Below are 14,699 nucleotides of genomic sequence, written 5' to 3'. Positions count from 1 at the left end.
GAATTACAAATACAGGTGCAACAAGTACAATAATACGACAGAGTTTTAGGGCCACTGTTCATAAAAATAAAAATAGACTTAGACTAAAATTCTAGTCTGGCGACTTTATTCTTAAAATATTACTTTTTTATCGAAATATTATGACTTTTATCTCAAAAATATTACGACTTTATTCTCGAAATATCACGACTTTTTCTTGAAATGTTACAACTTTTTTCTCAAAATATTACGACTTTATACTTAATATATTTAAGTTTAAGTTTACAATGTTTACAAAGTTTACTTGACGTAAGCGTTTGAAGACAATGACACAGATACGCTCTAAAATAAGGAAATGCGGCTTTTGCTCAGAAACCTTGCTGGAGTGATGGACAGAGAGTGACGCAGAGGAGCCCTGGTCCGCTTTATGACCTTACCAGGCTGCTTCACCTTCGGCTTCCATTTGAGACACAGCCGCGCTGACGGTTTGGAACGCGTCCGCAGCGTTCTGACGCCGGGCCGTTCGAAACCTTCTGATTTGTCGGAAACACCGAATGCCGCCGTTGATTGGTTGCTCGTTTAGAACCCGCCCTTCAAATCCGGATGTTTTGGTCGTCCGAGCGCCTCATGGCCCGACCGGCGGAGTGAAATATGAAGTAAAACAGTGTTTTTTCCTCCTTCTTTCATCTCTTTAACCTGCTTTTCCATCTGTGCGGCGATGCTGCCCGATATAAAGGGCTCGTGTCCGTTCGCCGAGGACAGCTTTAGTCGCTTTCCCTCTCAGAGCAACATGTACGGACTCTGCCAGGCCGGAGATCAGGAGCTGCTCGCCGCTACGCTCAAAGGCAAAGTGGTGTGTTTCAGATACCAGGACCTGCAGCAGAAGATCAGACCTGTGGCCAAAGAGGTGCAGTTCACCTACATACCAGGTAACAAAGAGTCAGAAGGCTGCATGATTAAATGGGTGACATGGTCTGGTGTGAAACGCTCTGTTCTGGAGGAACGGGGTCAGAACTGTTCACAGTGGTGGTGATGGGAACCAGACGTCTGAAGAGCCTCTGAAAGCTGCCTCACAGCAAGCTGTTACATGAAGTGGTCAGATATATGCTGCCTGATGTCTATCTCGTTGTTTTATTATAGTTTCGTGATAAAGTCTTGCCTTAAATTGTATTTTAATCCATTCATGGCAGAAGGGGTGCCTGCAGGGCATTGTAAGGTAAAATAGTCCCCCGAGATTTTCAGATTTATGACTATTTCACCACCATCAACATTACATATAAAACTCAGAAGACACGATTAGGCTCACTGGTGGTTTGGATAGTAAATAAAATGGCTATATTTGTGTTGTAGACACGGTGACCCCTGGTTCCTGTCACCACCACTGTAAAGAAATCAGAGTCACTAGGTTTTTCTATAGTGACATGTTTCACATCGAACCACTCCGAATGACTCCATTTACTCTCAGAGACTGAATTGTTCAGAAATTTCGAAAAATTGGTGAAATTCCCCTTTACCTTCCTGTTCTCCTCCAGCTTCTTCTTCATCTTCGAATTTTCTGTTCCACCTTAAATTGCGTGGCTGTTCTGCCTGCTGCACCATTTAAGGTGGAACGAAATTTTGAATAATAAACTTGAGTAAAAAATGAGTAACTGCAGCTTTGTAAGTCGCATGGCAACGGGGGACGTGGTAGTGCTGTTGCTAAGGGGCGTGGTCGCGTCCAGCTTGCTCACTTTTACTTTTAAAATACTAGCAGATTCCCTGTTAGTCAGGTAGCTTAATGCCAGTGGTCACCAACCCTCCTCCTGGAGATCTACTGTCCTGCAGAGTTTAGCTTCGACCTGTATGCTGCCCAACCCCTTCTTTAGTGCTGATTCATCTGATCCAGCCCATAAAGGACTTCTGAAGAGGTTCTTTAGCCGGGAGCAGGTGGGCCCAGTCGCAGTTGGAACTTCACTCTGCAGGAAGGTCGATCTCCAGGACCGGGGCTGGTGACCACTGCTTTATGCGTCAGGTTGTGGTTGTGATGACGAAAAGAAGTGAAATGAAAAATCATACATAGTCCAGCTTTATATTCAGCAAATAAACCGACAGACTCAGGAGATCCTTTGTCCCTAGAGCCATTAGGCTCTTCAGCTCTTCCCAGTGGGGCCAGAAGAGAAGAGGGAAGAGGAGAGATGAGGACCGAATCTGAATCTCGTGCTAAATCATAGGTTTATTTTATCCATGTGCACATAGGGACACCTTACTGTACATATTGCACATCCGTACACCTTATCACATTCACCAGCGTTCCTTATCTGGGATTTGTTCTGAGAACTGAGTCCACACACAGCCAAGAGCACAAAGGTGTGACCAGTTCTGAGGTTTAAGGACACGTCATGAATCTGACGTAGACTTTTTCTCAGGATCTTTCTCAAGAACAAGATGTGAGAAAATGCTGGTGAATGAAGAATGTATGCTGGTTCTTCTAACTGTTCTTAAGAGAAAAGTTGAGAAAGAAATTAAGAAAATTCTTAAAGTTTTTGGAAAAATGAGCTTTTTTCTTAAGTTTCATTAAGCAAAACTGCACATTTAAGAAGGTTTTCTATCTAAAGACACTTTAGTGAATCCAGCCCCTGGTTGGAAAATGCCGTTTTGCATTTTGGTGCAACGTAAACAAAACGTCCACTTTTTCCACACAGTTGATGCTGAGATTGTCTCCATTGATGCGTTCAACAAGTCTCCCCCCAACAGAGGCCTGGTGGTGGGCATCACTTTTATCAAGGTGAGCTTTGGAGGCGTCACGTTGAACATCTTGAGCGAGGTGTGGTTCAAATCAGGACTCAGAGCTGAGTTTATGTCTTTTCCTTTACCTTTAATCCCCCCTTTCTCTCTCTCTCTCTCAGGACTCGGGAGATAAGGCCACTCCGTTTCTGAACATCTACTGTGACTATGAGCCGGGGTCAGAGTTCAATCTGGAGTCCATTGCACGTGAGTCATGCACATCGAAATGCTCTCGTATGATGGAGGCGGGGCCTAAGGCTGGGACAATAAGCAGTTTTGAATTAAATGATTCATAAACTTTGATATTTTTATATGTGCACTCTGTCCATTTTTTTCCTGTCCACTGACCACATTAGTGCATTTTGTAGTTCTACGATTACAGACTGTAGTCCAGTGGTCACCAGCTGTCCTCCTGGAGATCTACCTTCCTGTAGGTTTCACCTTCAGCCCAAATCTAACACCTCCGTCAGCTAAACAAGACTGTCTGAAGGCAGACATTAGATGGATCTGGGGGTCTTTCACAAAGCAGGATATCTGGGTTATCCAGGTAAGTTAAGCTCAATGTTGAGGACTGTCCAGTAAGAAAGTCCATCAACTCTTTTCTTATTGGACAGACTTTAAGTTTGGCTGAACGGAGAAATCTTGCTTTGTGAAATGGCCCCCATGGTGGACTCGATTAGGGTTGGGGACAAAGTCTGAAGGAAGGTAGATCTCTACACTCTTAAAAAAGTGGTTCTTCAAGGGTTTCTTTATGAAAGACAATGGTTCTATATAGAACCATGAACCATGAACACTCAAAGCACCCTTTGCAGGATTAACAGGTTCTTTGCATCATGAAAGCGTTTTTGAACCTTTTTGAAAAGGGTTCTGTATAGCACCAGCAAGGGTTCTGCTACTGTTACAATGTCAAGCTTGGCAACCCTTTCTGGTGATAGTAGTTATGAGGCAATATGTGTTTTGCTGCTGTATAGCGCCCCCCTTTGGCCATTCAGGGTATTTTTGTTGCCTGGCTAGATGAACACAAACTACACCTACCCACATAAGTTTGGTGTCTCTAGGAATTACGGTCTCTTCTCCACAACACGTTTTTCAGGAAAAAAAAACTGACAATAAGAAAATTGGAGCAATTCCTGTGTGCTTGGACCCTAATAACATTACAGAATACGCCCTAGGATGTTACAAGCAGCTACATTTGCAGAGAACTTTATTATAATCTGTTAGAATTTATTAGTTTATACACGCCGCTGCTGACTGGGTTACACTTCTGACACGCCCATCAGACGAGAGGAACGGTCCACAGTGATTGGAGATTGAAGGTGCTCCTGGTACAGGTGTGTTGTGGCCTGAATTAGAGCAGAAATGTGGAGCGTCTGGTGGCCCCTAAGGACTGGTGTAGAGTTAGAGCAGGTCAAACTGCTCATATATGAAGTTTTTAGAGTATTTTTTTTGGGGGGGGTGGTTGTAGTGTATTACCATCTCAGTGCAGCGATTGAGTGATTCTGAATAAGAGAAACTGCTGATGTTTTTACAGAGAGCTGCCTGAACCTGGAGCTGCAGTTCACCCCCTTCCAGCTCTACCACACTGAGTGAGTAAACACTGGAAAATCAAACCCAGACTGTATATTTGTGTTTAGAGTATGTATGTAGATCAGATACACTATGATGGGGACCTGCATTTTAATAAGAACATTCCCTCACAAGGAATTACTACACAAATAATAGCTCTGAATGAGAGCATGAGGAAGTCTGTTCATCATGTTTACATCGACTGTACACTTTATTTATCAGACACTATTATACCTTTTACAGTTGTATGATAGACTTGTGGTGTTGAGCATTGGTTTGGTTTAATGGTGAGTGTGATGTAATGACATGTTGATCTTACTTAGCACTGTTAGGTAGAGGCGAGCAATATGATGGTATTTTAATATTATCGTGATAATATGTACTGTATCGTCAGAACACTGAACAACTGCAGGTTTCTTTATAAACAGTGTAATTAGGCCTGTTTAACTAGATATACTGCATTATGTGAAATGTTGACTAATAACTGTTGTATTCATAGTTTTTGATAGCAGATTTTAAATGTGACTATTAGCGCATTTTGTCTGTGTCACAGTATCGTGGTAGAATCGTGTATCGTAATTTTTTTTCACCCATATCATCGACTATCGACCACTACCATCAGCTATCATTAAGTCAATAAGGTTACCAGAACTAGTAGAAGGCTTACTTGGTGCATTTTGCAGTTAATGTAATACATATATATATATATATATATATATATATATATATATATATATATATATATATATATATATATATATATATATATATATATATATATATCGCTGCTGGTGGAACAAAACTTTGTATCTCCACTTTTGTCATTTTTTTCAGTTTTTAAAAATGCCTGTTGTCCTTTACATTGTGTGTAAATTTCATAAAGAATGGACCAAAAAAAACAGCCCAAAATGACTTGGAAAGAAGTCTGTTTCCATCGACTCACATTAAAAGTAAAGTGGGTTTTTTCCTTCTTCTGTAAAGTTACCATTTTGGAGATACGAGGTTTTCTTCTGACAGATATATATCTATATCTACACACATACGTGAACGGCTGAATCCCACATTGCTCCGTACTCCCTAAACAGTGTGTTAACTATGAAAGTTTCAACATTTTAGCCTCTACAGCCAAACAGTGCTTCATGTATCCAGTGTCAATGTGTCCCAAATGACTGTTTCTTAGCTGTATTTTGTGCCAGTGTGGTGCAGAATCCAGTATTTAAACTCCTACGTAGTGCACTATGTAGGGAGCAGGGAGCCGTTTGAGATTCAGCCCCAGAAGATGGCGCTGCTGGATGGTACTAAATAAGACTTGCGGTGGTGATTTGGTGACAGAAAAGTTCTTATAAAGTGAAAGTTTTTGCATTAAACAGTGCTGATTTATCATATGTCCATTGTTATATGACTAAAAGTTAAGAAGTTCATGAAATGACCACAATATACAGCGACGGGCGACTGAACGTTCTCCTCATTCAGCGGTCCATGGTTGATTGGCAGTGATACCATATTCTAAAGGAACTACATTTCTTGGCGGAATACTTGTTTATGTCGGTTATTATTGAGAATAACTTAAATTATTTTCTGAAAAATGGTGTATTTTATCATATTTTATGTTGGCTGCCGTTTCATAAAAGCAATAAGACACTTGAGGCTGTGCGTTTCTGCGATTTTATCACAGGGAAGAATGTTTTAGGTACACTGATATATTATTATAAATTATTATGTCTTGTATTGTCATGGTTCCTCAGAGAGTCTTGTGTCTTCATTTTTGTCATTTTTTACTTTTTTTGCGTAATTTGAAACCTTCAAAAAATGATGATGAACAGAAATGTTCATGTTTTTTCCTTCTCTTGCAAAGTTACCATTTAGAGATACAAGGTTTTGTTCCAACAGTGACTATCTATATATATATATATATATATATATATATATATATATATATATATATATATATATATAAAATTACACATTTTTTGTGCACTCTTTGTTGTCTACAGTGTCTGTGTTGTATATGTTCGTTGTGTTTTACAGGTTGCAGTTCGGAGAGGGTCAGAGAGAGACTGTGTTTCTGCTCAGTGGACATGACCAGCGCATTCACCTCTACAAAGAGGTACAAACTCTGTGTGTTCCTACTTTAAAGGAACATTTCAGCTAAAATTCCAATGTGCACAGTTTTCCTCTTAACCCAGGTGTCGTCGATCAACATGTTTATTGTCCAAGTTTTGCTTCTTCAGCGCTGAAGCTGCTAGGCTAACATTGCTAAAAAACACTAACAAGTCAACAGTCACCTCATTTTTCTGTAAATACGTCCACAAAACTTCTCTCAATACACTGAACCCACATCCAGCACATCAGTAAGGTTGCGCAGACGTGTTGATATCAATCAATCAACCTTTATTTAACCTCGGGGAACATTGAGGGTGACCCTCATTTACAGTGTTACCGATACAGGAAAAAGGATTGGTAATGTGTAAAAACATATCAAATAATAAAAGTAAATTTAATTAAAAAATGACTCAAATCAGGTAAGTATAAAAAAAGAAACATTTAATAATAAAAATACATAAAAAGTAGAGTAGAAAATATAAAACAATAATTAAAATGTAGCTAAAATGTACAAGTCAATAAAATCCAATCAGAATAAGATCAAAAAGTAAACTAAAAATGAATTAAAATGACTGAAACAATATAAAATGATATAAAATAATCATAATTTAAACAAGAATAATAATAAATAATAAATAAATAAAAAATAATGGGGTGGCACGGCGCACAGTGGGTAGCGCTGTCGCCTCACAGCAAGAATGGCCTGGGTTCGATTCCCAGCTGGATGACCAGGGTTGATGACAAGAGTTGGCCTGTTCTCCCCGTGTCTGCGTGGGTTTCCTCCGGGTACTCCGGTTTCCTCCCACAGGCCAAAAACATGAGTCAGGCCAATTGGACATGCTAAATTGCCCCTAGGTGTGAGTGTGTGTGTGAATGTGTATGTCTGTCTGTCTGCCCTGCGATGGACTGGCGACCTGTCCAGGGTGTATCCTGCCTTCCGCCCAATGACAGCTGGGATAGGCTCCAGCACCCCACCGCGACCCAGAAGGATAAGCGGTTTAGATGATGGATAAAAAATAATGAAAATAAAACAATAATAGTGAGAATCAGGTAAAACAGGCAGAGTGGAGGTGGTTAAACATTTAAAGTGACTGAGTGACCCAGTGAACTGAGCTTCAGTGTTTCCTGTAGTGAGGGTCCAGTTCGCTGGTTCCCTGTAACTAAAGGCAGATTTTCCCAGTTCAATAAACAGCCTCGGTACCTGGCATGTGATCAAACCACTGAAGCAAGTCTGAGTAAATTAGATGTGGTTTGGGACTCTGTGAACTGTAACAATGAACTAAACTTCACTGTGTAGCTGCGGTTAGCCACACTAGACAGGCTCAATTTTGACTCTGACTTTATGTCCAGTGCGCCCACACTGCGCATGTGGACGCTGCAGATTACACTCGAGATTTCTGGATGCAGCTTCAGTGGGTTAAAGTTTTGTGGATGAATTCACAGAAACGATTTAGGTGACTATTGACTTCCAGTTAGCAGCGTTAGTGTTGTAGATCCAGTAAAGCCAGATATGGAGATCAGACATGTTCTGGTTGATCAGCTACATTTGGGGTGGAAAATGGTGTATATTTGGTTTTTTTAACCAAACCATTCCTGAAACCCCTTAAACTCCCAGCTTATTACATACCCAGGCTCATTATTCAGGAACTACATTGACTCCAATGCAAACTGTTCGAGCTATTCTTAGATTATAGACGTGTGTAATAAAACTTCGGGTCATTTAAGGAGTTAACTAGTAGAAGTATTTCAGTCTTTTACTCTCTCTCTCTCCCTCTCTCTGATTGGTAGAATGCCTCGCTGCACCAGTTTGAGGAGCAGCCAGTGGAGAGGCTCTTCCCTGAACTTAAAGAGCTGCCAAGCAAGTGAGTAAAGTGAACGTGTTCATGAATTTTCTCAATTTGCTGAAGTCTGAAGGGAAAACTTGTGTATTTACTTGTAAACAGTGCTCATTTGGGGTCTTAGCTGTGCTCAGAAATGAAAGTCAAGATCTTATTTTAATTTCCTTTCAAACGTTTGAATATATTTGGATTTTAAATACATTATTTTTTAAAGATAAACAGAAAATAACTATGCTGCAGTGGGCTAAACACCAAAGTTGTGTGTCCAAGAAGGTGAATCAGTCATCCTCAGAACCTCTCAGTCAGCCTAACCATGAGAAAATAAAAGTGATAGAAGTGAATAAGGCTTTTAGATGCGACTCAGATACAGATGTCAGTTGTGGTTTGTACACTAATGTATGCTTTTTTTGTAATTTGACAAAAGCTAGTATTTCAGTTTGCGTTCTGACAGCTCTGGTGCTCATCAGTATCAGTATCAGTATAGTCTGAGTGACTGTACTGTGTGCCTGTCTGCTGCAGTGTGCTGTGGCTGGATGTTTTAAGTATTGACGATGGTCGTCGTCTCACCGCGTTTGGCTGTCAGAACGGTTGTGTTGGACTCGCTCTCGTCAACCAGAGAGGACCTGGTAACACACAACACACACACACACAACACATGCTGAATACAGTGGGGTCCAAAAGTCTGAGAACCCATTGAAAAACTGGGATTTTATTTAAACCTGGAAATAAACATTTTAGAATTTTGAAAAAATGTGAACAAAGGATGGTAAAATGAAGACAATATTAAAGGTTGTGCCCTATTTCTTGTTCACTATTCAAAATTAAGCAAATCTGTGTTCATTTTCCGTTTAAAAAGGTCAGATTGTTTTTTAGTCTTATCGCTTCTGTTGAAGCTCGTGTTCAGACGACTCTCAGATGGAGTTGCACTAACCAGCTCGAGCGCCTTCTGTCATTAAAGCAAAAGAAGGACAAACACAGCACTGAGATTCAGAAATTCATGTTCAGATTTGGTGAGATTCTCTTTTCCACCCTATTTGTCATTCCGATAATGAATTTTGTAATGAAAAACTATGAATTAAATTAGACTTTTGGACCCCTCTGTACAAGCCTATGATTGCTGTTGTAACAGCAGTTTTGGGCAGAATTTGAAAATGCCAGCCATTCACACTGTATTTTGTCCAAAATGACTTCAAATTAAATCTTGTTACTTTGACAGTTGAGAATATTTTTCTCTCCTTCCTGTAAAGTTACTTTTTAGAGATAAGAGAATTTGTTCTGGCAGTGACTGTATATAAAAACAGTGACACGGTTTCTGAGCACTCGCAGGTTTATACTTTCACGTTTGTTTGTGTTTCAGAGATTCTCCAGAGTTGGCGTTTACAGCAGGACAGTCCGATATCCACAGTGTCCCTCTTCCCTCTGAAGCTGCCGGCCCACAACAGTAACACAGAGGGTGAGTGTGTGTGTGTGTGTGTGTGTGTGTGTGTGTGTGTGTGTGTGTGTGCCTGCTGTAAGTTTGCCATATTTATGTTGCGCTTGTGCCACACCCGATCACTGTGTTTGGTCTGCAGGGCTTCAGGTGGACGAGGTGACCGAGGTAACAGAGTATAACCTCTTGGTGACCAGCACTATTGAGATGGCTGTTGTTTACAGGTGAGGATCAGTTTCTGTTTCTGTGTACAAGTTATTTATTTTTCGGTGTCAGGAAAAAAGCAGAAAACAGGAACGGAAGTTTGCACAGAAACGTCCAGCGCTGAGTATAAAATCTGTCAGTATTTAATTCATCCACGCTTTACTTTTGTGCATCTACTGCCACCTTAATTCTTCCATCCTTCTAAACCTAAAACCAGTTACAGCTGTTTCCTCCCAACGACAGCTGTTCCCAGAGGAGTCACTGACACTGGGTCTCATTCAACAACTGTTCTTAAGAAATCATTTCTTCTTAAAACCCACTTACAGAGTTCTCACCAAGATTCTGACACTCATCGATGTTTTCTTATCTGGGATTTGTTCTTAGGTAAGAACAGAATCTACACAGACTCAGAGCACAAAGGTGAGAACAGTTCTGTGGTTTAAGAACACGTCATGAATCTGACACAGACTTTTTATTAGGATCTTTCTCAATTACTAATTTGAGAAAAAACTAAGGTAGATATTGGAGAATGAGGCCAAATGTTCCCCTTGAAATGGATACCAACATTCACATAAACAGCTACCCAGACTCACCTTAACTGCCTTCAAGCTGACTTTCTCATGTGCATCTAAAATGGCCAAGGCAGATGTTTCTAAACAGATTAGACAAGAACCTCTAGAGACCACCAGGGACAGAAATTGTTTGGATTGTGAGGAGCAGAAGATGCTAAACCAACTTCTAAGACTGAACTTTGGAGGTGTGGAGATTTCTATGAAAAACTAAAAGAATGGAAGCTGTAATAAAGGTGAAGAGTGAACACGCCAAATACTGAGAAATGATACTAAGGCCTGATCCCATTTCTTACTTTTACCCCTACCCCTTGGTTTCGGGTGTCACCCTGGCCCTTGGAACTGAGTTAGAAGGGGTAGTGGTTGAAATCTTCCCCTATGAAACGGGACCCTCAAATAAAAAGAGCATTACTTCATTAACAGCTACCAGCGCTGCTCTGTAGGCGACCCTGCCAGTCTACAGTGACAGCAGAGGAGGGTAAAGTTCAGCTCCTCACTGCTGGGCTTTAGTTACATTTAGGACATCATATATTTTCTGCTTTTTTTCTTAACGCTGAAGAATGAATAACTTAATGACGATGTGTTGTTGTGGTCATTGTGTCTGGAAACATGAATAAATGAAAGGTGGTCTCTTGACTTTTGTCCAGTATTTATAGGTGCTGTCGGAACAAAACCTACATTTTTGTCCAAATTTGAAAATGCCAGTTGACCATTACGACGTGCTAAAATTTCAGAATGACTGAACCAAAAGAAATGCTCCAAAAGTGCTTGGACAAGTTCCATTAGTTACGTTTTTTCCTTCTCCTGTGAAGTTAACATTGTGGCGTTATGATGTTTTGTTTCGACAGCAGTGATGTACATATATTGTGTTCATAATTATTAATTAATAAAATATTAACACACACATATATAAAAACATTTGTTTTGTAAGATATTAATATACTAATACATACTGGTACTTGTGGATGTTCATGTTTAATCCCACATCCTAAGATCGTGTACACCTGTGTGTGTGTGTTGTCAGAGATGTGGAGCGGTGTGGTGTCAGCAGGCCGGTGTGTTTATCAGACAGCGATCAGTGTGACGCTGTTCTGTGTGCTCTGCTTATTGATCTGGACTTTGACGGACAGCTGGAGGTGTTATTGGGAACGTATGGTCAGGTACACACAAACTCCTCATCCCTGAAAAAAAGCTTTAATATAGACTTTTGATTTTCTTTCTTTCCTTTACAAGGTAAAAGAAATCCGTCCATCCAAGGCTGCGATCAGTGAATGTGTCCACAAATTATGTGTAATAATTTTTTGCCTTAAATATACTTGTGAAGTTTAAAGGAATCCCCTCTTAACCTGAATGTGGTCAATCAACCAAGACACGTTTGCTTTTTTAGTTTTGCACTGGAACTACGAGGCTAATGTAGCTAATGCAAAGTCATATCTCAAGTGTCTCTGATAGACTAGTAGCAGTCTTGAGACTACTAGTGTCCGTGTTTACAGATAACAGTGTGTTGTATTCTCACGTTTCGCGTGACATCACACTGTATAGTCGCCGTCATTTTGAGGACCGAATCACGGAGTGACTGCGCTGCTTGCTGCCTTCAATTCACTCTGCTTTGTGAATGATTCACCTGCAACACAGACGCTGAGAGACGAGAGACACACAGACCTTTAAGTCAGTGTTTTGACTCCAGGCTTGGAGCCACTGCACTGTATAGTTTAGTGTTTCTCTCTGCTGTTCACCTCGTTCAGCTCAGGTATATCAGATATTTTAACCAGGGAAACCACAGTTATGCAGTGCAGGGGTTGCAGGACTGGAGCTGAACTCTGCACTAACGGCACTAGACACTATTACAGAATCACGTCTTTCGAAACACGACGTCGTTTTCCGACTCACAACATTCAGTCTGATATTTAACGATTATGTTTCTCCATTCAAACCTCATTTAAATCAGAAACAGAGAGTAAAGTTATACCGGCTGTCTGCAGCTCCGTTAGGGGGCGACTGTTCATCTCTCGGCTGATAACATCAGTGAAAGTGATCTAAAGGCTAGAATTGATCACATCTGTGTTAATTAGCCGATGTCGTTCCTCCTATGATCACAGAGTTTTTCTCCTCTTTATGCAACACCATGGGATCCTTTACCCACCCTGATGTGAAGAGCTGGTGGGCTTCTGTGCTTTTAAATGCTTTGAGAGACTCTCCAGAATAGGGAGAGGGGCTGAGTATGAGATAAATATAAATGTCAGGAAAACACAGATTTGGCAGTTTTCCGTCCGTTAAAGTGGGACCAGGAGTTCAGGGGAAACTATAGAAGGATCTCAGCCTATTTTATCGACTCTGTCGAGGTCACGTTTTTTCTTTTCCAAAGTAAGGAGAGTCATTTTACCCATCTTTCACCTCTAGTTACGTCCGTGTGGAGCAGCGATGCCAGAAATTCGGTCCCAAATATGGCGGCCACAACAGAGGAGTCACGTGACTGAAACCCAAGGATAGCGTCAGAAAGTATATAAGCATATTAGACATTACTGAACATGGTTTGAGACGTGTGGTGATTTGGGCAGGTAGCACAGTGCTAACTGGTGCACATAAGCTTCCATGACTTTTTGGCTATATAACCCTTGATTCCCCCACAGGACCTTCTGTGCTACAAATTTCAGCAGCCAGTTGGAGCAACAGAGGGGCAGTTCCAGTTGATGTGGAGGCGGAGCTTCAAGAGCCCCCTGCTGTCAATCATTTACCTGGACCTCACAGGGGACGGGGTGAAGGAACTGGCCATTCTTACAATAAAAGGACTGCACATTTTACAGGTTCATTCATTCATTCATTCCTTTGTAGAACATGTACACTCTAAAAAAAAATGTGTTAAAACAAACAACACATTCTGTTTTTAAGTGGACACATCAGTAGCCACGTTTACATGCAGCCTAATAATCCATTAATCCATTAATAATCTGACAAAGCTCAATCGGAATAGAACACTTCCATGAATACACCTTTATCGGAATAGACTATTCTGATTGAGGCCATTCGGAATACAATTTCTATCCGACTGATCGAGGTGGGTAATCCTATAAATAATCCGTTAAATAGAAGAATAATATCCGTGTAAACGCCTGTATCTGATTACATTCCCAATCGGAAAGTCCGTTCTGATCATGTTCGTCGCGTCATAGAGAAAGTTTATACCATTCAACATGGCAGAGCAGAAACTGATCTGCAGAGGAGACGAAGTTTATGCTCTGATCTTTAAAAGACGTGAGCAGATAAACACCTCAGTCTTAATCTATAATCTGAGTGTATTCATTCAGATTGGCAAAAATCTTTGCACCTGTATAGTAAGTGGAGCTGAAAAAATGGACAATGAGCGTAGAAACAAGGAGGTGGTCATGATGTTATGCCTAATTGGTGTATGTTGTAGTTTTACAGACTGCCGTCTCCTGGTATAGAGAACGGAAGGTCATCAGTCTTAGCTGGAGCAAGCTCTTCATCAGTTTGGTGTCTGAGCCCTAAAACAAAAATGAAGATTTAAAAGCTGTTATTTTGCCATAAAAGTGCCACTTTTGGTTTTCGCCTTCAAATGTTTTCTTATTTGTAAATGAGATGTGAGACACTGAGACTTAACCTCTCTATAAGGTTTAAGGTGATTGTGATACACAGCGAGTGCTTTCAGGGTTATTTATTCTTAGTCTTCCTCCCACTATTTGGTTCCTCATGTTCTCTTTCTGGTTCTCTCTACAGCACAGTCTCACGAGTACAGCCGACCTCGTCCTTCAGCGTCTGGCCAACAGAGTGGCCAAACTGTCTGCTGCACCCAAAGACCAGCCAATCACAAAGCAGGACTGTGAACGGACAACAGCTTCATCCTCATAGACTGCGCACAACTACACTATATATTCAGACGTATCCAGACAGCCCATCTAATGAGTGAATCCAGCTACTTTGAGGTTCATCCATAGCTTTTAATACAGCTTCTATAACATGTAGTCGCCATAGAAAAGCACTGATCAATAGAAAGGGATGTTCCAGAGCAGCTGCAGGAGTCGACCGTGTAGGTTTCCCATACGATCTGTTAGCAAACGGAGAGCTAATCTCAGCATGGTTGGGTCAGCTTGATGCTTCCTGTAAGTCAGCTGATTCTTACACTCTCACTCTGCTATTAAGAAATGGTAGATGGTACTATGGGTGGGCAGTATGACAATGTTTTATCGGTATTGTGATAAATTTTGTCACAGTATGCTTTACTGACCATAT

The 14,699-nt window shown here is 40.8% G+C and overlaps 1 protein-coding gene across 1 annotated transcript; it reads left to right on the top strand.

The window, feature by feature from the left end:
* The first annotated feature begins 438 nt into the window (after positions 1-438).
* Positions 439-14,699, top strand: kptn (kaptin (actin binding protein)). Its single transcript, XM_036580091.1, has 12 exons — positions 439-908; positions 2,661-2,743; positions 2,865-2,949; positions 4,274-4,328; positions 6,337-6,415; positions 8,200-8,273; positions 8,769-8,875; positions 9,607-9,702; positions 9,821-9,902; positions 11,476-11,611; positions 13,082-13,255; positions 14,187-14,699. Exons 1-12 carry the CDS (start codon positions 698-700, stop codon positions 14,316-14,318), a joined length of 1,314 nt encoding a protein of 437 aa, XP_036435984.1. The 5' UTR covers positions 439-697; the 3' UTR covers positions 14,319-14,699.

Source organism: Colossoma macropomum, unplaced genomic scaffold, assembly GCF_904425465.1.
Source record: "Colossoma macropomum unplaced genomic scaffold, Colossoma_macropomum, whole genome shotgun sequence".
Taxonomy (NCBI): Eukaryota; Metazoa; Chordata; class Actinopteri; order Characiformes; family Serrasalmidae; genus Colossoma; species Colossoma macropomum.
Note: the sequence above shows the minus strand (reverse complement) of the source record. Positions and strands in the feature narration are given on the sequence as shown.